Genomic DNA, 26,806 nt, shown 5'->3' with positions numbered 1-26,806 from the left:
GTTTGGGACCCCAAAGAAGCACAGCTTGTAATCAGGGGCCCCTGCATATGAAATTTTACTCAAACATGGAATAACTATGAGGAAAAAACTTACAAGGTATTTAAATAAAGATCATAACAGAAACATTACCCACACACACACATTCACACTCCAAACATGTCACCCCCAGGTGCAACTAGCAACTGGTCTTAAATTATGGTCATATAGGTCAATTGTAATTGATGAAAAGTGTCACTATTCATAATCAGAGACAAGGGTCAATCACACAATGACAGTGATTAGATAAAGTATTAAACTTTGATTTATATGGTGTCTTGGTTTGCAGATCGAGACTGGACAATCTTTTGAAATATCAAATATTCAGATCATTATCCCCTATATTTCAGGTAACCGGTAATAATTTATTGTGAGCTTATTTATCATATCAAAGCGGGGATTCAAATTAAGGCAAACTGGTATCAGGTAATATTCTGAAGCAATTGAAGCGATTAAAAAAAAAAGGAATTTTGCTATTTCATATGTAATTCAATTAAAAAAAAAAGTGGAGTGTGTGACATAACCGGTACCGTTCTTTGAATACCAGCCAGGATACACATCAAAATAAGTAAAACTTTCAAATTTTACATACACATCCAATTTGGTTGAAAATTTTATGTACAGTACTTGTACTTTTATCTTTTTCTTCAAAACATCTTGTCGGGATGAACTTGACCTTTCAAAAATATATGAATTTCATTACATGATCTAAATATATTATCAATGGCAGAATATTTTTGTAAATTCATCACTCTTTCTGAAATTATATACCGATTGTGTAGCTTCATATTATGAATAAGAGGTGTGGTTGTGGGTCAGCATTGCTTCCAATTACATATTTCTGTCTACTAAAAGGTGGACGTAAGTGACAAGACACTTCAAAAAAGCAGTCTCACTTTTCCCAAGAGCTAAGATAAAGTACTTTTTGGGTTAAAAGAATAGCAATCGCATGCAGAAGAAAATACAGTACTCCCTTTTCAGCGTGGTTTACATTAGGCGCGTATAGTAATGTGAATAAAATTGAGGGGGCAGAACATGCCATAGCATACATGGGAAAATTTCAATGTATTCATGAACGAGTAAAGTAAGCGAGCAAAAATGTTACCAACAAAACATGAAAAAAAAAATTTGCAAGAGATTTTCACGTAGTATCAAGAAAATAAAATCATATTTTATCCTTGCTATGGAACTTTTGGGGGCTCAATGATTTACAGGAGTACTGAATAGGTCTCAGTGAGACATAACTACAATATACACTCCTCTCAGCAATAGAAGAGTTAAATGCCCCACTCCAAATCCCATGCAGGAAACCACTGTGCAATTGGTTCATTTACAGCACTTGCTAGGTCCAATAGGTTTGACTTCATGATTTTCATGACACTAATTATGCTTTACTCCAAAATGTCTATATCAAACTTAAAACAAGCTTTTCCATGCTGAACTGCATGATTCAGGAAAAAAAAAAAAATTTTGTGGTTTAATTTGTCTAATCTTTAGATATAGATCCCTAATATCATGCAAAATTCATCAGTAAAAAGAATGATGTCTGCACGTACTGTATGCCCATTGTTATTGTTTTAGCATCTTTTAATGCAATGCTTAAAAAAAAGTTTACCAATAAATGAAAATGGACTCCAAAAATACTAAAATTGGCAATACAATAAGATATTCAAATTCACTGTTTTCCATGCAAATTTGCAAATTCCAATTCACTAAAAAACTTCATCAGTTCATATTCATATATGACCCACAAAAATAAAGGAAAGTTATTAAAATGATATTCAGATATTGCTTATCAGAAGAATACAATATGATCAAATGGGCTGCAACTGATCAGTTTTTATTGCACAGGATTTTTGAAGTTTTGGTAACTTGCTATCACAGTATTTTTCACTTTTTTCACTTTTTTAAAGCACTCTTTTTGCAGGGAAATCTACATGGGCATACTGTAACTGGTTACGTACCTACAGTTGTATCTTGATATTTACTCTCTTCGAACATTGGCACATGATTAGCTAGATCATTTTTTTCCACAAAGAAGACTCCAAAATAACATTTTCTATTAGAAAGAATGATTTTTTTAATTTCAAAGTAAAAATCTTGACATCTATCTTTCAGAATTACATTATTGAATCGTAAGTTGGAACACAACATTATCTGCAATCTCAATCACATTTCATTTGCACAATGGTCATTATCAATGAAAGAGATAAGTTAAGTAAATGTGGACGGATGGTTATGAAACCCAATAACAATCTTTAAAAAATCGGGTGCCGGTTTCATAAACGTAAGATTGTGGTAACTTTGCCATTATGATAATTACCAGAGGGCTCAGTATCCAAAAAGGTTTAATTGGTACTAATTACAATAATCATATTCATTATGAGACAAGGACCAGATTGTAACCTTTATAATAATATTAAAGAGATGAATCATTGGATTGTCAATTTCTCTCAACATAATCAATCTTAATAGAAAAATACAATTCCCCAATGGCCCAATGCCATGGCATAGTACACTGAAAAAGAACCAATAATAAATGTATGATTAAAAAAAAAATTCACAACTCGGTGATATGCAAATGAGACAGTTGATTATGTCCCTCACTCGCTATTTCTTTTGTATTTTATTGTTTGAATTAGACAATATTTCATTTATTACAGATTTGACAATAAGGGCCAACTTGACTGAACCATATAGTATTAGAATAATAATTTTCCCTGATTCTGATTTGTCAAGAGGCACTGTTACTATGGTAACTGTCGGATAAAGCAGGAATTGCCGGATAGATCGTCTGACAAGTCCTTTCATGAAACGCTCCCCAGAACTGCTCTGAATCCATACCCTATATTCTTGGATTTTGGCAAAGTTAACATGGACCAGTTTCACACTCACTTGTGAATAAGCAATTACGTATCTTGAACCCATAAAAAGGAAAAACATCCCCATGATTTAGAGGTTAACAACATGTGAATGGGCTGACAATGGAGAAAAGTGGGCACATAAAAATAGTAGAGTTGATTGTATGCTTGTTTGCATATAATGATCAATGTACACTGTTGGTCATAAAGGTGGAATAAAATATTTTTGAATAAAAATCGACAGTTTTGTTGGTATTTGAAAGGCTACTCGTGGACAAAATGGTAATTGAGTGATTACATAATGTTTCCCCATTACACAAGTGACATTATAACATGAGAAATTTGGATTACGTAATAAATTATTTTGTTGTAGACTATAAAAGCCTATGCATATGATATTCTGTCCCTTTCCCTGATTTAGCACTGTGTATAAGAAGGTTGCATTTTTTCGAGTTCCTTGTACCGTTTGAAATAAAAATCGGTAGAGACGTTCCCTGGACTATGCCTGGTCCAACGGCAACAGCAACACGCGAGAGAGTGGTAGCACTGCGACAGGAGGGCAACAAGCAGACTAATTTCGCAGAAGTCCTAGGGATATCACAGAGTGCAGTCTCTAAGATCCTGAAACGTCAACGTGAGGCGGGGAATGTGCGGCCACGGAAATCTCCAGGACGTCCCAGATTGACCACAAGAAGAGATAATCGCCAACTGTTGAATTTCAGCCGCAGAAACCGGAAATTGCCCACGAGCCGTCTTCGTCGCTTGTGGAGGAGATATCATGGGATCAACGTTTCCCGATCAACCGTTAATCGCAGATTGCTCCAACATGGTTACCGAGCACGACGGTTGACCAAATGTCCACGCCTGTCTGTTCGCCACAGAGTAGCTCGTCTTCTTTGGGCTAGGGAGCACAGAAGGCTTCATCCAGGACATTGGCAACATGTGGTCTTCACGGACGAGAGCCGGTTCATCCTTGACCGAAAGGATGGGAGACAACGAGTACGTCGATTAGCCGGGGAAAACCTTCGCGATGAATGTATCCACGAGACGACTCAAGGCGGAGGGGGCTCAGTGATGATATGGGCCGGCATCCACTGGTGGTTCCGGACGGAAACGTCAACGCCGCCGCCTACAGGGATATCTTGGAGTTCCACTGTCTTCCTTATGCAAGACGAGTGTCTGGGCACAATTTCCGACTGCAGGATGACAACGCTAGACCGCACAGGGCCGCTGCAGTAAGGGAATTCCTGGAGGCAGAGGGCGTCGTACAGTTGCCATGGCCAGCTTGTTCGCCGGATATGAACCCCATAGAGCATGCATGGGATGCCCTAGGCCGAGCCATCAACGACAGAGAGGTCATTCCTCAAAATCTGCAGGAGTTGGCAGATGCTCTGAGGGAAGAATGGGACGCTATGCCTGTTGACGTCATCAACAAGCTAGTGGACAGCATGCCACGACGTCTGCATGCGCTGGTTCGTGCCAGGGGTGGACATACCCGATACTAGTGACTGAGTAAGAACAATGACTCAAGTTTGATGCAAATTTTTCCATGAAATCACAAAAAAGAAGTCATCTGGAAAACTGAGAGAGATTGAAAATAAATATCTCATGATCCTTTAATTTACTGTATATTGTCGTCATTGTTGTTCTATGCTCATGACATCCATCGCTTAGGACATAAACTTGTAAAATATCACTGTCAAACGTGTGTAAAAGGCAGAATAATAAAGTAAAGTGGTTATCATGCACCATAAATGCCATATTCAAATCATGTTGTAATAATTACGCTGTGAAAATTTGGTTAAAAAAAATATTCCACCTTTATGACCAACAGTGTAAATAATCATGTATAAAAATCAGCATTACCATAAAACTTTGTATTACAGGGCACTTAGCTACACTATACTGTCTTTGTTACATTTATACATTGTTCTTGTGTAGTCTGTCTTGCAATGCATGTATATTTCCTTTAAATGTGGTTATTATATCATTTGTGGTATATAATGGCATATCAAAATCAAATCAAACAAAGTGAATTGATTAATGATTCAAATACACAGCAAAAAGTACTTAAAATGGAAACACACACACACACACACACACTTTTAACACTTTTTTTAAAAATAAATGAGTTGCTTTTATTCTAGTTATCCCTGCTAATATAGGTTAATTCTACGTAAGAAAGATTCAATATTTACAGAAACTTGCACATTAAAATAATTAGATCTGGTATACAAAAATACATCAATATATACAAGTAATGTTTTTCATACAAATTGTAAGATAAATCTCATAATTATCATTCACATTCAAATCATTAATGGATAATAAATGTACCATTTACAAAACATTGATGAGATACCAACAAGAGAATAACAATGGTAAATCATTCATAAATTATTTAACATCATTCTTTCTACTATATTTCAATAAAAATCTCAAGGTGAAATTTTCATAATTATTGCCTATCCTACTTTATAGGTTCCCAAATTAGTCTTATAAGGATTTGTATACACAAACATTGGATCAAAAGGTTGAGGGCCTCAGCGGGTGACCTTCATTTATTTCTGAATTTAAAGGTCTGTCTGATCAATTTTTCATAGAAATTTGACTAAAATGTTAGTATTTAGCACAGTGTTATTTACAATGATTGTAAGCATAACAAAAGGACGGATGAATGCTAAATTGATTTCTTAGTCTCCTTCCACCTTCGGTGGGCTTGACAAAAATCAACAAAAGGTGAAATGGATTTATGGATGAAAGAATAAAAAGCATCTTATATCAAACATATCATGGCCTTGTAATATGAAGGAAGATATTCAAAATTTGTAGAGAATTGTAATTCAGTAGACCATCCATGGTTTGCTTAAGACTTATATTAAATAAGTTGATTGTTTGCATTTTTCTTGTTACTGGAGACAGGACACACATGTTCATACATGCCCTAAGTGTACACAACTGACCAATCCCATTTTCAAAGGTTTCTTACTGCGAGGACTAGAGATAGAAAGTGATCAGCATGTGGCAGTTTGTAGTACAGACAAATGTAAAGTCATGCTATATCTGTTTGTCATACAAAAGCTAGAGCTACATTCAGGGGTGTGTCATCACAAATAAAAAGAGCTGAAAACAAATGCAGTGTTGAAAAAAAAAGCCAAGATTGAAAGAGCTCCAATACTTTAGTACAGAAGAAAGCTAAAATAAAATAACATTAAGCTGAAAGTCATAAGCAAAAATAGCTGAAATCAGCTATAAAAAAAATGAACTCTTACACCCCTGTAGAGTACTAAAATAAATAGAAATATTAATAAATATTTTCAATAGAGCATAAAACTACATAAGAAAAGATGATAAGCCCAAGATTTCTTGATTTTTAAATGCTCATTATTAAAGGGGGATATTTGACATTCATACATGGTCTTTACCAACCAAAAAGGTATTCTCAATCACCAAGAGTAGAATCAAATATGTCATGAAGTTGCTCCTAGCCTTGTGTGACAACCTCTAAAGGCGACCGCACACCTTACGATTGGTCTGCGACCCTATTTCAGAATAAAATGTTGTAGAATTTGATGCTAGTATTCAGAATTGGAATATCTTACTGTGTAATGTTCTAAATAATCTTACGCATACCTATGTTCAAATCTGTGACTATGATATCATCCTTCTTAGAATAAAAGCGAATTTAATATCTAGTCGTAATGACGTCATAGCAGTCGTACGATTGGCTACGATTTGAAACTAATTTGGCCTTTATTCCAAAATAAAGGCTTGCCATCTTTCAAAATGGTTATATCAGTATTCTTTCAATTAATTTTAACCTTAGATAAAATGATATGTTCATTAACATTTCCAGAAAATGAGCAAAATGCGACTTGTTCCAAAATCGGATCGCAAGCAGTCGTAAGGTGTGCGGTGGCCTTAACTGATTCAGAATTAACTATGCTGGAACTGTTGTAAAGTTTTACGTGGGTACTCCATTCACAATTCGTACCTTTGCAGAAGATCCCGCCTTACGACTGTGGACTGTCAACACCTGAATATAATTTAACAAAAACAAAGGAATATGTTTAGACTCGTTGCTCCATCAATTTAGAATAGGAAAGACTAAACTACATGAATTTACAAAGAGTACAGATAATAGTAATCTATCTAAATGTCTAACAGTCTCCAGTAAATGAAAAGCTTTTGCATATTATGTATGAAGTCAGTCACTTCACTCTAGAGAATTAAAAAAAAAACTCAGCCTACTCTTATCAGCTATGACATCAAATGACAATCAAAATGAAAATCACTATCATTTTTCAGTGATTGACAGCAATAACAGTGACTGATTATAAATGAGTCCAATTTTTTTACATCATTTAGAACCCACTGGTGAAATAATTATTCATAAAGTAGTAATGGTACAACTTGTATGAAATAACAAGTGGAATGCCTCTGGCGGTCCAATATAGCAGCAGTGCTGACTTTGAAAACTACTATAACTCGCACAAGATGTTCAGCGATACTTGGTTACTCTACGTTTTATGAACTAGACCAATACACTTACAGAGATATGATGGTAATTCAACAAATACCCCCAACATGGCGAAAGTTCATTGACCTTACATGACCTTTGACCTTGAACATGTGACCTAAAACTCGCACAGGATGTTCAGTGATACTTGATTACTCTTATGTCCAAGTTTCATGAGTCAGATCCATAAACTTTCAAAGTTATGATGGTAATTCAACAGATACCCCCATTATGGCCAAAGTTCATTGACCTTTGACCTTGGTCATGTGACCTGAAATGCGCACAGGATGTTCAGTGATACTTGATTACCCTTATGTCCAAGTTTTATGAACTAGACCAATATACTTTCAAATTTATGATGGTAATTCAACAAATACCCCCAATTTGGCCAAAGTTCATTGACCCTAAATGACCTTTGACATTAATCATGTGACCTGAAACTTGCACAGGATGTTCAGTCATACTTGATTACTATTATGCATAAGTTTCATGAATCAGATTCATAAACTTTCAAAGTTATGATGGTAATTCAACAGATACCCCCATTCGGCCAAAGTTCATTGACCCTAAATGACCTTTGACCTTGGTCATGTGATGTGAAACTCATGCAGGATGTTCAGTGATACTTGATTAACCTTGTGTTTAAGTTTCATGAACTAGGTCAATATATTTTCTAAGTTATGATGACATTTCAAAAACTTAACCTTAGGTTAAGATTTTGATGTTGATTCCCCCAACATGGTCTAAGTTCATTGACCCTAAATGACCTTTGACCTTGGTCATGTGACATGAAACTCAGGCAGGATGTTCAGTAATTCTTGATTAACCTTACAGCTAAGTTTCATGAACTAGGTCCATATACTTTCTAAGTTATGCTGTCATTTCAAAAACTTAACCTTCGGTTAAGATTTGGTGTTGACGCCGCCGCCGTCGGAAAAGCGGCGCCTATAGTCTCACTCTGCTATGCAGGTGAGACAAAAATGACTTGAAATTTTTGGAAATAATTCTCAATATAACTGTTGTGTCTGCAAGTCCTGAATGAACAGCAAGTAAGTAATGTGAGTCAGCCACAGTTGGTAAAACACTGCAATTTATAGGTCAAAAGCAAATGTTCTAACTCTCTCTCTCTCTGTCTTAAACTATCCATTAAGCATCATGATATGCAAATAAAATAGATTTTATATAGACTTGCCTTGTTGCCTCTGTGTTTCTGAAAGACTAAACCTGGGTACCTGTACACAGAATGAGCATACATAGCTTCTCGGAACTCTTGCACAGTAGCAGTCTGCGACCACTTTGTCCTCGTCCTTTCAGAGTTTTTCTGCAACAAATTGAAAATAGTGTCAGTGCACAGAGATATACTGTCTCTATATGTTAAGTGATGAAACCCAATATAAGTTTACCCTATACCTAAAGTATATCAACATATTCCATGCATTAGTGACTTGTATCTTGAATTATGAACATTTCTTATGAAAATCTAGTATCCTTAGATCATATTCCACATATTAGGAATATTGCTGTATAATCATCAATCTATAAATTTGCAGTTTTACCAACCAACCAATCACCCCCCCCCCCCCACCAAAAAAAAAGAAAAGATGATGCACTATATGTTGATATTTTTTGGTTTGGCAATTTCTGAATTCAGTTCACTCCAAGGGAAAGCTGATTTGAATAATAAAGAAAAATCAAACCAGTAAAACGAGCTTTGGACACTGATATCTCAATAATAACTTCTAAACTTTGCAAAACAGTTACATGGTGATATGCAGATGAGGGTTGATGACACCACACATTCAATATTTACAATTTGATTTAATACAAAATATTTCAATTCTTGTAGATTTGGTTATTTGATCATCAATGTCCTTTAGATTATACTGTAAGTTACAATAACAGTTATTTCAAAAGTGCATGGAGCCATCAAACCATGTTTTACTTTAAAACAAAGAGAAAAAAGGACTCATGCAGTTGAAATTCATGCCTCTGCCATTGTCAGACCAAAATTACATACACACAACTTTTACAATTTCCCAATGACCTCTGTGAACTTTGACCCAGTGATAACAAATCTACTCAGATCATCACCCCTCAAATGTGCACCAAGATTGAAGATGTTCCATCAAATGTTCTAGTTATCGCAAAAACAAAAAAATTGTTGGTATACAACAACCTCTGTGACCTTTGCACTTTGACCTCACTTCACCAAATCTTAACAAGAAAAAAATATGTCTTACCAGATCTGTCAAAGGAAAATTTCCTGAAAATCCCTGATTAATATCTAGATTATCAAGATCAATGAACACCTGTCCCATATCCTCACTGTCTCCAATCAGAGCTTTATCAAGTACATGCAAGACCAAATATCTGCAGTTTGATAATAAAGAAAGACACAAACAATGTGTATTTCAAAGATCATGCTTGTCATTTGATGGTTAATTGGTGTATTCAGAATTTCCATTTCCCGATCTACAATTGATAATTAGATTGGCAGCCTAATGAAACAATAATTGCCATGAATGAAAAAAAATTATTATTATTATAATCAGGAGTATATTGTAAGCAAACTCTTTGACAGTTGGATTGTTCAACAAAGTTGTTAACTGGGAAAACTATCCTAAAATCATAAACATATTACTCTTGGTTTGAGCAAAATTTATGTTTTGTACTGATGATGATTAGTAAATCAGCAAATGACTTTTCACAACATTCTACAAATCGAGACAATAACTGTTTCATCCTGGCTTTTTTGTATTACATTATTTGGGTGAAGTCTGAAAATTTAGAAAAACTGAAGAATATACATTAGAAGGAAATAAACAAGGAATAAGAAAGTAATAGGTGCCTGAAAAATTATATCACTAAATCTACAAAAATCGTAAATTGGCAATTCGTGTATATTTGACAAATGTTGGCAACAAATTTTGTCTTCCATCCATCATAAATGTACATGTATATTTTTGGTACCCATAAAGAGTAATGGATCCTTCTATGTTAAAACTTCTAAAACAGAAGATTTGATTTGATTTATTTATACATTCCAATAACAAAAGTAAATACAAGTGTAATCATTTTTTCTCAGCATAACATAACAATAAGCAAATGACATAATGAATAACATATGCATACATACATTCTAATAGAATATGATTATACCTAATGGATTTTTTTTTATTATTGAAACATATAGCAGAAAAAATATATATATACCGACATAATACATTTTGAAATGTGGGAGACCTCCATAAGCTTAAAGATAGATATTAAGATATTATGGTAAATAATATGGCTAAGATATTATGGTAGTTCTGTATTTTGGAGAAAATACACCATCATTCCTGCCAAAAATCACCATTACTTTTTCAATCGATTTGAAATTCCATATTGAAAATGAAAAATAAAAAACCATAATTCCCTTTTATCCCACCATGTTTGAAAATATTAACCATTTTTCCTCTTAGATATTACTTTTAAAAGAACTTCTAATTAAGTTGGGTTCCCTTGAAATCAATACATTTTCCATGTAAGATCTTTTCAATGGTTGGTTATCATTCCTGAGCAATTAACCAAACCTCTGACACACACACACATCCTACCTATTTGCAAATTCTTCCCGAGCCAGTGAGAAGTCAAAGGTCTCATCCCACACAGGATCCAGTGTATTCTTCCGGACCTTGGTCTCTTCAACCTTGTGTATGCCAGGGATAAGTACCTTTACATAGGGATGTGGCATCTTCTTAGGATCCCTGCAGACCAATCCCTCTGCATTGTGAACCCTTACCTTCAGGGTATCAGGTAGTTGGTATGTCAATGTGATCTTCAGCTCCCCTTGGATATCCAGATCAGTCTATGATAGGATGCAGAGTTGACAAATTGCATTTTAATATCTTTAGTCAATTTACATTTTACTGATACATACTGTAATGTACATTGAAATAACGACAAAGAGACATGGCTTTTCAAATACACAAAATGCAAATTTGATGATCCTCTGATCTTATTGACAATGTAATATCATAAAATTTATGAAATAAAGTAACATACACCGTGGCTACTGTTCATTTGGTATTTTCAATAAATATTTCCATCGCAGAGTTTAATAAATAGAACTAGTATGAGATGTAAGAAAAAGTTTAATAAAGTAGTCTGAAAAAGGATAAATAAATTGTGGATTTTCCCTGATAATTTCTGAAAGGCATTGATACAAAACCTATTTCAATTAAGTATTTATCCAGAGCTGTACAGGGATAAAGATATTGAGTTGGAAAATAAAGATTTAAAAAATATTTGTATCTTGGTGTCACGTTGTAAATCTATTTTGACACAATGAATTTGTAATTCCCAAAATGTATTACATACCTCTGGTTGCAGCTCAAACCAGCTGGTAATGATATCACTAAAATCCATTCTTCCAAGTTGAATGATGTTCTCACCCATGAAGTCAGCCTTTCCAAAAGGATCATGACTCAGTACTCTAACTCTCAACTGGGTCTCTGATATTTCCTCTTCATTCAACTTAAAGGTGAAGATTTCATTATACGTAGGACTAAGTGTCTTCTTTACGTACTGTGTTGACTTCTTCCCTTCATCATGGGGGTCAGGTATGAGTTCCATCTTTAAAAACAAGTATTCAATTTTATAATAGAGGCTAAGGCATTGACATGGAAAAAAGAATCTTCAGATTTCCATCTTTTATACAAAATCATTTTTATTATGACAGGTTCTATATATTTAACTTCTGAAGGTTGCAATGGCAAAGAAGATGTATCTTTCTTGGGCAAGTTTTGGTCCTGAAAAGGACCACCCAAACTTGATGTTTCGACAAATGACAGTGTGTTCTTGTTATCTTCAGGAGAATGAGCAAAGTTTGTAAAAGCAGGCATTATACTGTCAAGGTGCCATATGCACGGTACCTTGCAGGGAACATGTCTCTGATTGGCTAGATAAGTCACGTGACATCCACATATGCGGACGTAACAGCACACAAAATTTGGTGCGCAAAACAGCGAAGACCTTTTTCCATATTTTCCATCCAATTCACTGTTTTGCACGCCCAATTTTGTGTGCTGTCACTCACATCCGCATATGTGGATGTCATGTGAATTATCCAGCCAATCAGAGACATGAACCCTGCAAGGTACCAGGTACAGGGGACTCAATGGCCATATGTTTAAGTACTAAGTTCGGATAAAACAGGGAGGTGAAGTTGCGCGACAGCCGAGGTAAGTCACTGTTTTTGTTCCTTTTAACTTGATTTTTTCCCCGTTTTTTGGCAATTAATACCAAGAGGGAATATTAATTTGCATTTCGGTCGCATTAATTTTCAAAAGTTTTATTCATTAAAGACAAAAATTGAAGAGCCCCGAAGGGGGGATTTTGCATTGTAAGTCCCCTAATGGTGGCTGCACGATAGCGAGCCGTCTGTGTACGAGGAGAAATAAAAAAAAATTAAAATAAAAAAACTCCTCGAAACAGACGGCTGCCAGCTGTCTAATATAATGCCTGCTATTACAAACTTTGCTCATTCGCTTTCAGGATCAACACTAGCCCAAGAAAGATACATGGTGTACCGTGAAACCTTAAAAGGCATTGCAAACATAATCATCACTGATCATTTTTTTTATTGGAATGATATGAATGACATATATGTTTTGTTTGTTTGCTGATCGGCAATTCGTGAAATACGCAAAAAAAGCTTATACAGTACTTGAGGTACAAAAATAACAAAAATTAACAAACGTACATGTAATAACCTGCCAACTTTACTACAATTCACATGGTAGTAAGCATGAGTTTGTTTGCTTTATCCCTGGAAAGTGGGCATATTTCCATCCAATTTACTGTGTGATTTAATACCACTGAGTAAAGTGAGGAGAGTTTGTCTTTTTGTATATCTTCCTGTAAGTTACTTATTGATTGCTCTCGCCTCTTTCAGCTCCATCAGCCATGAAATTACCTGAACATATGGGTCGGATGTGCGTCCTCTAATATCCTTTGCACTGAGATCCCTTGCGGATACCACCTTTACAAGAAGCATACTCCTTCTTTTATCATATTTCAAGGACAGTTTCACCTCTCCCTTGGCATCTCCCAATGTTTTGGTGACAGCTGGATCCATACGCTTGAACAACTGCTTCAGAATAAAGATACTCTCCTGCATGGATTGTTAAAACAAAACAAATAATTTAATGGAGATGATCATTATTGATTATGTTAATGAGGGGAGACAATAATGAATAATTAATAGTACTTAATAACAGTAACAGGTGAGATAAATGGGCAACCAGGAAGAGTACCAGTAATTCCCTGAATGCAACGACTGCTGTTAAAGTGTTGGCTCAACCTAAAGCCGGGGGTAAAGCTCTACACTTTGACTTTGTATCCTATGGCAAAGAGTACTAAATCCAGCTATCAATTTGTATTGTTATACGTACTGTAACAACAACAATAATAATAAAAATAATGATGGTGGTAATGATGATGATCATAAACAATAATAAAGATTACAATAATAATAATGATTTATAATGATACATACTAAAATAATACTAATACACTGGTAATAAATAGAAAAATAAGAAACAAACAGAAACAATGAAAATATTTCTGGTACAGGAAGCCCTTTTCCAATTTCACTAATCTGGACTTAGACACCATTCTCATTACACTTTCTAAAACTAGTTTACTGGAAACTGGTTCAGGAAACCATTTTGGAAGATCGCTTTGCTAGCATTCCCATATGATCACCCAAAAGTGTTTTCAAAATCACTACATGTAAAGCGGTCTTGTTGCTACGGAAACGCTCTCAGTGGGCTGACACATTTCACGCGAAATTTGAAACCACAGCAAAGGCATTCTACACGTAGAGGACAGCAACAGACGGCTGTCATTTTTTCTCTCTGGCAATAAATAAAAATAATAAGGAATAAATCATCAGTAAAATATATTTTCAATATTTTCTTGGAATATGCACAGTATCAAATCAAAGAAAGATTAGAGTCTAACGACAATATTGGGTCATTGTTCAGACCTACATGTAAAAAAAAAAAAAAATCTAGACAAAACACTATTTAGATTATAAATATAGGCCCAAATGAAATTGGGGCGACATGATTTATACAAATGCAGGCTCGCACTAACACACTACCGTCGGTGAATGGGAATTATAGTAAAACAAATTATTATTAAATAAATCCCCAGAAATAATGGTTATTCTTGCCCATGGCTATGCAGCAGCCAGCTGGCCCATGATGCCTAAACTGGCTAAAGGCTAAGCCGCCCTAGAGACAAAGTTGATGAATGATGGCATGTGATTTTTGCACAATTTTTAGTTACCAACAAGAGTTCAATTTTTCGAATTAAGAACTCACATTATACGTTTCAAAGTCACTTCCCTGACTAGCCATTAATGATGAAGGAGTCTGATGGCGTCTTTTCTTTGCAGTCGTCATTGCCCTGGCAAGCTGCATAACTCGCTCATTGTCGGAGCGGAAATTCTGTCCATTTTGCCCCGACTCCTTGGGTGCAGATGAGGACTCACTTGCCGAATCACGCGTTGAATTCGCAGCTCCCATTTCTACGCCGGGTGGATGGTCTCTTGTCTTGACTTCAGTCTTAGATTTACTTTTAACTTTATACCGTCCCCCTCTCAATTCTATTCTATAAGTATAACAGTCTCTGGATCGTCTATAAGATGAAATCCATAGATAAATCCCGAATCTCCTTGTCCTACAATAGCCCCCCCAAAATAAGCCCTGCTTCCTCAGACTCAGTCGTCATACACACATCTCATCTGCTCTCTGCCATATTGTTTATAAGATGACGTCAGTGCGTCATGGTTTCGGCCGGCCGGCCGACGGCGGCGCAACGCTAGCGGGGGGGGGGGGGGGCAGTGGCGTAACAGGGGTCGGTGGCCAGGGGGGGCAAGAGCCAAAAATTTCCCGGTCATATCATGGTATGAACAGGATTTTTTATGATTGTGCCCCGAGCATTAGGGCAAAGCTCAATGCGTGATAAGTATCCCCCCCCCAAAAAAAAAAGAGAGGGCACAGCAGTGCGCGCGCAGCAAAAAGTTGCTTAATATAAATCCCGAGCGAGCGAAGCGAGCGAGAAAAAAAAGAGCTTTTCATGAGAATCTAACTTTGAGATTGATTGTGACATGGTATTAAAAAAATAACATCATATCTTACATCTTCCTTTCCTTTTCTTTCATCATTTCTTTTATGTTCTCGGTTGTAGAACTTTTGGGGGCCAGTGCTATGCGGATCGGGTCTGGGGCAATGGCGGCCCAGGATTTTTAACCTCGGGGGAGGCAAAAGAACATTTGGGGGCGGGTCAACACACAAATATTTTGCCTATTTCTCAAAATCGAGCAAGAAGCGCGAGCTATTTGTTTTTAATGTAGACCCTATTGACTTGAAAAGGGACCTGTTAAGGACTAGATGTTTGCATTGGGTCATGAAGTTGATACCTCACCAAATAAATAATGCGAGCGCGAAGCGCGAGCTGAAAATTTTAACATCCTGAGATGATAACTGGACGGTTTATAAGCACTTTTTGTAATCATGAACTGGATGGCTATCTAATTAAACATTTGATGCGAGCGCGCGTAGCGCGAGCTGAAATTTTTTATTTATGAAAATTATGAATAGGCAGGATGCGTATCTCGCCAAAACGAATAATAAAAACTCTAATCACGAGAAGCATATTGACATGAACAATGGATTATTAAGTCCCATTTGAACAGATAATTTACTTATTTCAGTCAACAGCTACTGCGAGCGTGTATAGCGCGGGCGACATTTTGAATTTTAAAAATGACCTGAAAGATTTATGTGAGTGACAAAAATTATAGGGAGCTAACAGTGAATGGATGAGAAAATTTTCAAAATTTAAGGAACGAAAAAGCTGTTTCGGAGCACTTAGCAGCTTTAGTAGACAACATTTACTATACATTTCTTTTATTTTTCAAAATTTTGGGAGTGGGGCCAACTCACTGGGGGCAAATGCCCCCCGTGCCTCCCCTTTCCTGCCGCTACTGGTCTGGGGCGGAGCCCCCGGAACGTCGGGATATTTCTAAACATTGCAGATGGCCACTGTTTTATCAAACCGCGGGTACATACACAACCCATATAACTTCAACGCAGTTGCGGATAATAAACGAAATATTTCGAGGCAGCACAACATTGCAAATGTGGAAAAATTTATAAAAGTCGCCAGCGAGCGAAGCGAGCCAGAAAAAATGGCCTTTGAATATGATTTTGAAATTAAATTCTACTTATGTGATAGTAGCTTTGCAAATTTAGCCAAAGTAAATTGGCTTTTTACGGTAAATCTTGCCAGCGCATAGCTTTACTTAGGTTAGGACATAATATCGGGGGATATGACTAGCCCTTGGCTAACCCTACTTTGGCTAAGGATTTTTCCCGGGACACTTTGTCCTGATTGCGACCATTATATATTGCATAAAATTTAGCAAGCTTATAATAGACGCCATCCACCTTTCTTACCGTTCTTTATATTTTTCATTCCTTGACAACCCGGTCGTGTTATTAAGTTCGCTTATCATTCTCGTCCCTTTTCTCTATATATTCTGATTTTCCAATTAAGCATTTGGTTCTTCCTTCATTTCCCGTTTCTTTCTGCCTCTTTCTCCCATTTTCCCGCCATTCTTGCCCGTGCATGCCATTGCTGAGTCATCCCTTTTGATTTTATATCCCTCTCTTGCTAATCATGCTAATGTATTAGTATTTCAAGATATTTATACTTCCTCACGTGTTCTTCTCTCCTTCTTTTTTCCGCTTTCCTTCCATTTTCCCTATTTATGTTCTTCCTTTCTTTCCCTTTCTTTTAATTTTTTTCCTTTCCCTTTTTCCCTTTCCTCTTTTTCTTTCTTTCTTTCCCTTCCCCTTTTTCTCTGTCTCCCTTTTCTCTTTTTTTCCCGCTTTTTTTTATTTTCCCGGTGAAATCCGCCAGGGGGGGCAGCTTGCCCCCCTGCCCCCCCCCCGCCTGTTACGCCACTGGGGGGGGGGGGGGCTAGCGGCCGGAGCAAAGAAGTTCAATTCAATTCATTTATTTTCTCTTTCAATCTTTTTACATTTTTATATTGATAGTTCAATATACATATTTACAAAACATTTTACTCATTTTTTATAATACAATAATACCATGAATCGAAAGGGAAGGAGACCAACTAAAAAGCAGGCCTACCATTTTTATTCGCCAAAAAATATTCAATATCCTTAATGCCTTTGATTCGAGCTTTGAATTCCACAATATTGGGGGTTTTGTTATTAAATTGACAAAAGTGAACATAGTATTTGAAAGCAAGGAAAATGAATGTTAAAAAATCACATTGAATATACCAAATATCTTTACAAAACTAAAGGAGGAAATTATGATATTCGAATGTTGTTTTTGGTTTTTTATTATAGATAAAAGATCGTCCCGCAATATGTTATCAACCGGACAACCACAAAAAATATATGTACAATGAACAGGGTCTCTTCTACATAATGAACAGTTTGGGGAATCTTTTCTCTTGATTTTAAATAAAAATGCATTGAGGGAGATTGTCTATATACATGTATATGGAAGACCTTGAAATAAAATGATCGGGCGCGGCTATCAAACCCTGATTTACAGGGGGGAAACAAGATTTTGCAGAAAGCATAACAGAATGAATTCATAAAACAGGAATTTTTCTACAATTTAACAGAACAGGTCTGTTTAAAAAGGGGAAAAGGGTGTTTTATTTAAGGAAATTTGTAAGGTTCTTACACCAAATATCAATTTCCTTTATTTTACATGATATAATGTATAAGATTACGCAATCTGGTATATATAAGATTACAGGTGTTCTCGAGACTCTGCTACAGGAACTTCTTTTATTTTAAGGATAAATTTTCTAAAAGTGTACTCTTAAAATTCAGCAAATTAAATGTATTTTCTCCCAGTCTACTTTGTCGTTAGGAGGGCAAGATTCTTCCCAAAAGGAAACATAGTTCTCAGGAAGACATTAATGAAATATTTTGAGTATGCATAACTGCTAATTTTCCTTTTCTCTAATAATTTCTTTACAACTTCGGAATGGATATCTAAATCTGGATTATTTTGCTAATCTAACCATGGACCAGGAATGTTTTGCAATAAAAAAATTATATCTTATTCTATCTTTTGCTGAAATTTCAAAGTCAATTAAGAGCTAACTCTTCAAGTAACTTGTAACCAGGATGGGGTGGATTAAAGAGATCACTTAAAAAACCTATACCTTTATGAAACCAATTTTCATAAAAGAAAAATTGTTTAGATTTGGATCTGACATTTTTATTAAACCAAAATACAATGTGAATAACCCAAATATAAAATAATCTTCATTAGGAGCATATTACAGAGAATTAGAGGTACATCATATTATGTATTGTAATATAGTCATAATCAAATAACGCCCATTAGGGTCATTATTATGTTATCAAGATGTCTACGAATCAATATTGCAACCCCCTATATACTGTTAGAAGAAAAACTAGAAAACCAAGCATGTTCTCCCCTTTGCTGTAACCAAAATTTTTCATCATTAGGTGATGAATGTGTTTCTTGGAGAAATATTATATCACTTTCGATTGAATGTAAATATATATAATTAAATATTTTTCTCCTTATAATGAATTCCTGAATTCCAAGACAATTGAAAGTATATAAGGTTACATACATGGTTCAAGAGGAATATCACTATGATAAACACTATCAATAAATACATATATTAGACAAAAATGGAGCAAGTATCAAGACACCTTAGCATTCAGAGAACATAGGGTTGCAGGCTGTATTGGAGTTAGATTAGAAAGAAAGATCATGGAGCTATAAAACACAGATCTGTTTTATAGCTCCATGCTGTTTATTTGGTTCTTTGTTCCGGGTTGTTGTTCGATACGATGGAGGTATGTTTTGGGCCAGCTGGGTTGGGTCCAATAAATAAATCAGGGACCGAGGAAAGGTTGTGAAAGTGGGGGGGGGGGGGCTGACCCGACCTTGCAAAAATCATTATGGTCATTTTTACGTTAATGTACAGGTTTTTTGGGGGGGGGAATAGGGGCTGAAGCCCCCAGCTACCCCCCCCCCCCGTTTCCGCGGCCCCATACGTGTATATAGGCCTATTGACAAAAATACCTTCTACAAATTTGAGTTATGTAAACTAAATTTTCTTTTATCTCCTGAATTGAAGCCTTTTCCGGTTATTAATCAGTTTCCATGTATAGGCCCACCGGTATGTTTGCCGTCGTTTCTTGTTGTTCAAATTCTTTACAAAACAATTTTTTTGGCATTACGTTAGACAGAAGTCAGGAATTGCATTTGATTTGATTTATTGATTTCCGTTTCACAGTTGTACATAATAATATGATAAACATAAGGTCGAAAATACTACAAGACATGATATAATATATAACATAATCATAGATTTAAGGAACACAATTCAGTAAAGTCAACTCAGATGACATTTGTATTTAAGCGTAAAGCGGAGGGTCTTGCCGAAAATAGCAAAGCTTGTACGAAAGGCAAGCCTCTAACTTATAATTTCATTACAAAATTACAACAAAGAAATATCGGGTCGTAATAACGTATAGAAATTTTGATTGAAAATGAATACAATTTTTTGTGTGCACTTTACAAAAACGTAACTGATGGATCGTGTGAGAAAATATTTTGTTTTACAATATTAGAGAGAGATGGGGGTGAGGGGAGAAGACAGGAGGGACAGAGGAGTGCAGTGTATACTATCAAAGAAGACGGGCAGCAGTAGGTACTTTGGCTAATTGCAATTTTAAGAAGAAAAAAAACAATATACATATATATTATGTATATGATATGAGCGCATATAATACACATATACACAAAAGCCGAGTATAATTGAATTTAGTTATTCAGCTTGACCTGTTTGCAACGACTACTGTAAAATTATAAAAATTTTCAGTATGCGTTTAAAAATATTTATATACATTAGTGGATTTTTTTAACTCTTGAGGCAGAGAGTTCCAGTAGGGAGGCTTGGAGCTAGAAGACAAATGAATTCTTTGCAAATAAAGTTCTTGTTAAAGGAAGTATTTTGGGTAGGTTTGTATCTGTTTTTTTTCCTGGAGCGTAGGCCTATAAGTGATTGGGAAATAAGGGTATAGCCCCTTATAGCGGGGAACCTCTTTGTAATCAGACTTTCGATTTGAAATTTTAAAAGAAATATATCTCTTTCGAAGCAGTTTGTGATAAGATCAATCAGTGGCGTAACAGGCGGGGGGGCAGGGGGGGCAAGCTGCCCCCCCTGGCGGATTTCACCGGGAAAATAAAAAAAAGCGGGAAAAAAAGAGAAAAGGGAGACAGAGAAAAAGGGGAAGGGAAAGAAAGAAAGAAAAAGAGGAAAGGGAAAAAGGGAAAGGAAAAAAATTAAAAGAAAGGGAAAGAAAGGAAGAACATAAATAGGGAAAATGGAAGGAAAGCGGGAAAAAGAAGGAGAGAAGAACACGTGAGGAAGTATAAATATCTTGAAATACTAATACATTAGCATGATTAGCAAGAGAGGGATACAAAATCAAAAGGGATGACTCAGCAATGGCATGCACGGGCAAGAATGGCGGGAAAATGGGAGAAAGAGGCAGAAAGAAACGGGAAATGAAGGAAGAACCAAATGCTTAATTGGAAAATCAGAATATATAGAGAAAAGGGACGAGAATGATAAGCGAACTTAATAACACGACCGGGTTGTCAAGGAATGAAAAATATAAAGAACGGTAAGAAAGGTGGATGGCGTCTATTATAAGCTTGCTAAATTTTATGCAATATATAATGGTCGCAATCAGGACAAAGTGTCCCGGGAAAAATCCTTAGCCAAAGTAGGGTTAGCCAAGGGCTAGTCATATCCCCCGATATTATGTCCTAACCTAAGTAAAGCTATGCGCTGGCAAGATTTACCGTAAAAAGCCAATTTACTTTGGCTAAATTTGCAAAGCTACTATCACATAAGTAGAATTTAATTTCAAAATCATATTCAAAGGCCATTTTTTCTGGCTCGCTTCGCTCGCTGGCGACTTTTATAAATTTTTCCACATTTGCAATGTTGTGCTGCCTCGAAATATTTCGTTTATTATCCGCAACTGCGTTGAAGTTATATGGGTTGTGTATGTACCCGCGGTTTGATAAAACAGTGGCCATCTGCAATGTTTAGAAATATCCTGACGTTCCGGGGGCTCCGCCCCAGACCAGTAGCGGCAGGAAAGGGGAGGCACGGGGGGCATTTGCCCCCAGTGAGTTGGCCCCACTCCCAAAATTTTGAAAAATAAAAGAAATGTATAGTAAATGTTGTCTACTAAAGCTGCTAAGTGCTCCGAAACAGCTTTTTCGTTCCTTAAATTTTGAAAATTTTCTCATCCATCCACTGTTAGCTCCCTATAATTTTTGTCACTCACATAAATCTTTCAGGTCATTTTTAAAATTCAAAATGTCGCCCGCGCTATACACGCTCGCAGTAGCTGTTGACTGAGATAAGTAAATTATCTGTTCAAATGGGACTTAATAATCCATTGTTCAAGTCAATATGCTTCTCGTGATTAGAGTTTTTATTATTCGTTTTGGCGAGATACGCATCCTGCCTATTCATAATTTTCATAAATAAAAAATTTCAGCTCGCGCTACGCGCGCTCGCATCAAATGTTTAATTAGATAGCCATCCAGTTCATGATTACAAAAAGTGCTTATAAACCGTCCAGTTATCATCTCAGGATGTTAAAAATTTTCAGCTCGCGCTTCGCGCTCGCATTATTTATTTGGTGAGGTATCAACTTCATGACCCAATGCAAACATCTAGTCCTTAACAGGTCCCTTTTCAAGTCAATAGGGTCTACATTAAAAACAAATAGCTCGCGCTTCTTGCTCGATTTTGAGAAATAGGCAAAATATTTGTGTGTTGACCCGCCCCCAAATGTTCTTTTGCCTCCCCCGAGGTTAAAAATCCTGGGCCGCCATTGCCCCAGACCCGATCCGCATAGCACTGGCCCCCAAAAGTTCTACAACCGAGAACATAAAAGAAATGATGAAAGAAAAGTAAAGGAAGATGTAAGATATGATGTTATTTTTTTAATACCATGTCACAATCAATCTCAAAGTTAGATTCTCATGAAAAGCTCTTTTTTTTTCTCGCTCGCTTCGCTCGCTCGGGACTTATATTAAGCAACTTTTTGCTGCGCGCGCACTGCTGTGCCCTCTCTTTTTTTTTTTTGGGGGGGATACTTATCACGCATTGAGCTTTGCCCTAATGCTCGGGGCACAATCATAAAAAATCCTGTTCATACCATGATATGACCGGGAAATTTTTGGCTCTTGCCCCCCCTGGCCACCGACCCCTGTTACGCCACTGAGATCAATTAATAAATAAAAATAACAATGTTAGCATCATTGCAATTAGGGCCTAAGGAAAACTTGCCATTCAACCGGTGATAAACTTTACTTTAAATTGTCATGTTAGACTTTTACGATATTATTTTTAGGCCTATTTGTATAGAAATGACTAAATTGGAAATGGTCGCTGAGGTCTGAAATCATGATACCAGAGTTTGCCACGTCCGGAGAATTGAAAAAAAAATGTTGTCAATAACAGACAAATTTGTGGTTGGTTATTAGGGCCTATAAGGGTGTAATCACAGGCGTATAGGGGGAGGCCCCCACTTTTATAGAGCGGGGGATGGTATTAGGCCTACAATCATTCCCCCTCCCCACACACACTTTTCAAGACAGAAACGATATTTTTAATCATCAAATCAATACTGTTAATCTTCAAACACCGTCAAAGTGCTTAAGTTTGTCAATTTTTTCATTCTAAAAATGCAAAATATTAAAGGCCTAATCTTACAAGATTTTGGCCATGACAAAAGTTTAGCTTATTGCAAATATTATATCCCCTGCATCTTAGGAGTAAACGTCCATTTATGAATTGTATGATACCAGCTATCGATTAGGGGTCTATTTCATTCTTATTTTTAACATTAGAAATGTCCACAAATATGGATTGTATATGCAGCTCTATCATGTATTAATTTGTAATCAAATCTTTATGAACACAATAGATCGACGGCCCCCTTAGTACATACCTTTAAATTATTTTACGATCATGAAGAAAGTTGTAATCATCGATATTGAAAGTGGTAGGGGACATTGAATACAAAGTCAGTGAGGCCAATAATAGAAAATGGAAATGGAAAAAGTCTACTCCTTATATCCATTATCGCTATATATTCTTTGTACAAAATTGACGTATTCCGTTCTGATATTGATCAAACCTCCTAAACTAGAATTATATATATACATGCATATGGAATAAAACTGTTTTCTTTGGACCCTTGGAATCTCCAAATAGTGGGGGATCAGTTAAGGGAGTTTAGGATTTATAGTGTTACGATACTGCAACAAATAACAAGGAAAATTTAATTTTGAATTTGATTTCCCTTTTTTATTACAGGAAATATAACAATCATAAACTAACAAAACATAAATCAATATTGATCTTACATGTACATCTCTTGAAGTGTCAGCTCTGCTGATATTCCAAAGTTATGATGGTCCAGTATTTAATCCAAGCTGGTTGGCGAAGATTCCGTAAATTAAAGTTCACAATGATGGCGATGATGAAACTGATTTTGAAGCACGATGAATAACAAGTCACTGTAACGTGTTGAAATGTCTGTGAAGACGATGTTGATGATGATTAACAGTCAATTTCAGCAATCCATGGGTTGAAAAGCGTTCATTAAAACAGGTTGATGATCTCGATGAAAACTGAGAATTCCTCTTTCAAAGTAACTGCAAACAGTTCATTGATGGCTTGCAAATAATTCCACAGAAGATAAATATTCCAGTTGGAAATAAACTCTGCTCTGACATAAAGTCTGGCGTGAAACTCTGAGTTCTGGGGAGTGTTTCATGAAAGGACTTGTCAGATGTTTTATCCGACAAGTCCCATTTTGTCCGACAGTTACCATAGTAACAGTGCTTCTCAGCCAATCAAAATCTACGAAAGTTGTCAGATTCGACAACTTGTCGGATGAAAATGTTAAAGGGGAATCCAGCCTTGGCCATAAAATGTTGTGTTGGGAAGGAGAAAAATAAATTAAACAGAATGGTGAAAGTCTGAAAGAAATCGGAAAAGCAATAAGAAAGTTATAGCTGCTTTAAAATTGCATGAGATCACTAATACTATGTAGATTTCACATTGGCAACTGGGTAAGTAAATTATGACAAGGGGCAAGGACAACTTTCCCATAGGCCATGTACTTTATTATCAAACTAGATTTGTGGTTTTTGTCCTTAAGTACCCATTCCCCTGGGGCAGTAATCTAAATAACCCAGGTAGTATATTGCTTTATGTCCTCATGAAAGAAAAATATAATTTGAAATAAAACTTTTGGGAAAAATGACATTTTAGCCATAATATGTATTGGAGTACATGGAAGAGTAGTCCTTGCCTTACATCACTATGACATCCCATATGCGGCCAATTTGAAGTCTCCATGGGTAAAGTGATTACCAATATTTACAACTTTTAAAAAGTCATAACTTTCTTGTTGTTTGTCCAATATTGTTCAAACTTTCACCTATCAACTTGTCTGATTTTTCTTTTCCTTATAAAAACAAGTTTTTATTTGGGTTGGATTCCCCTTTAATGAAACGCTCCTCTGATCTGATATGATGTGATGATGTCCTTGAAGAAACTGCCAGCTTATATACAAATTATTCACTATTATGGAAGCTTCTAGTATTGTCTACAAAAAGAACATTCTGCCAGTTACTAGAGTAGTCTAATTTTAGAACATTCTTCAATGACCTCAGTGAAATTAACAACATAGCTAATCCTCTTGTTCATTTCCACAACCACTTGGAATATCTTTGTGTTGCAGTCTCTATTCAGAAATAACAACATTCCTCAGCCTTTAAATGGGTGTAGACATTCTGGAATATTCTTAATCATTCTATGTTATGAATATCCTTAAAGAGGAAATAACTAAATAAATAAATGTTATTGCTCTTACAATTCTTTTTATATATAACAATAGTGTGGATAAAATTTCGCAAAGCATTTCACAATTTTTTTTCTGTGAGCTTCTTATATTTACGTGCATTGAACTAAAGTAGTCTGGAATATAGTTTGAAACTATTTTGCCATTAAATTCATTAGCTGTAATTCATTTTGAAGAACGTACTTTCCCCTTTATCTACGAAAATCAAGAAGTATCATATCAATATTCTGGTTAAAGGGATAGTCCATGCTGGAGATATGTATATCTCAATAAATAGAGTAAAATTCACTAAGCAAAATGCTGAAAATCTGATCAAAATTGGATAACAAATAACGAAGTTATTAAACATTAGAGATTTGCTCTATTCAAGGTTTATTTAAACATTTTCTACCAAGAACTAAAACAAATGGATTGACAGCTGCATGATTAAGAGCATTATATTGATTGCTATAACTTAGTTCGTCATGGAGACACATCATTTACACATGTATGAAAAAAAATGAAACAATTATGAATTCATGTAATAACATTAGAAAAAGGAAAGTGGGGATATGACACCACCAGCCCACCTAATGAATATTCATGATGATGTGCACATAACTGTTTTCACAAAATATAAAAAAACTTAAAAATTCAATAACTTCGTTATTTGTTATCCGATTTTGATGACATTTTCAGCATTTTGCTTTGTGAATTTTACTTTTTTTTAAGATATAAACATTTCAGCCCTATATATCCTATAGCTCTTTCGTTCCGCTGATGCATTATACATTATTTGCTGATCGATCGATGCTTATGATGAGATAGATAATTATGTGCATAGGCAGGGGCCGAGGGGGCCGCCCCCCCCCCTATTGGCGGAGCAAAAACAATTAAAAAGGGGGAGAAAGAAAAAAAAAGGGGGGAAAGAAAGGAGGAAAAAAGAGGGAAAGAGGAGTGAATAAAATAAGGTGATAGGAAACTTTAAAAAATTTAAACATATATTTCATGTCATTAGTATTCAATTTTCGCGCGCGCTTCGCGCTCGCATAACCTCTTCAGTGAGATACATATCTTGCTCAATAGGCTGATATGGAGCTTAAAATATCAAGTTTTTTAAGCCAATATACAAAATATATTTTAGCTCAGACACCGAGCTTTCATTATTTTGTTTGATTTACAAATTCATTTTTTAAAGTGCTCTTTAAAATGTCCGCTTTGTGGTCTGAATATCAACATTTTTCCCTCGCACTGCGCGCTTGCATTATTCGATTTGCCAAGTAACTTATTGTCTTCGTGTATTCGATAAAAGTTTTAAGAGTATCTACTTTTCAGGTCTGATTTTCAAAACGTAT

The 26,806-nt window shown here is 35.8% G+C and overlaps 1 protein-coding gene across 1 annotated transcript; it reads right to left on the bottom strand.

Annotated features, from left to right (window-relative positions):
• Positions 1-2,091: 2,091 nt before the first annotated feature.
• On the bottom strand, positions 2,092-15,250 carry LOC129256213 (synaptotagmin-1-like). Its single transcript, XM_064097380.1, has 7 exons — positions 14,790-15,250; positions 13,376-13,573; positions 11,779-12,033; positions 11,016-11,266; positions 9,657-9,786; positions 8,609-8,737; positions 2,092-6,933 (listed from the first exon to the last, which is right to left on the bottom strand). Exons 1-7 carry the CDS (start codon positions 14,991-14,993, stop codon positions 6,862-6,864), a joined length of 1,239 nt encoding a protein of 412 aa, XP_063953450.1. The 5' UTR covers positions 14,994-15,250; the 3' UTR covers positions 2,092-6,861.
• Between the last annotated feature and the right edge of the window lie 11,556 nt (positions 15,251-26,806).

Source organism: Lytechinus pictus, chromosome 3 (genome assembly GCF_037042905.1).
Source record: "Lytechinus pictus isolate F3 Inbred chromosome 3, Lp3.0, whole genome shotgun sequence".
Taxonomy (NCBI): Eukaryota; Metazoa; Echinodermata; class Echinoidea; order Temnopleuroida; family Toxopneustidae; genus Lytechinus; species Lytechinus pictus.
This window is presented reverse-complemented; position numbering and strand designations above follow the sequence as displayed.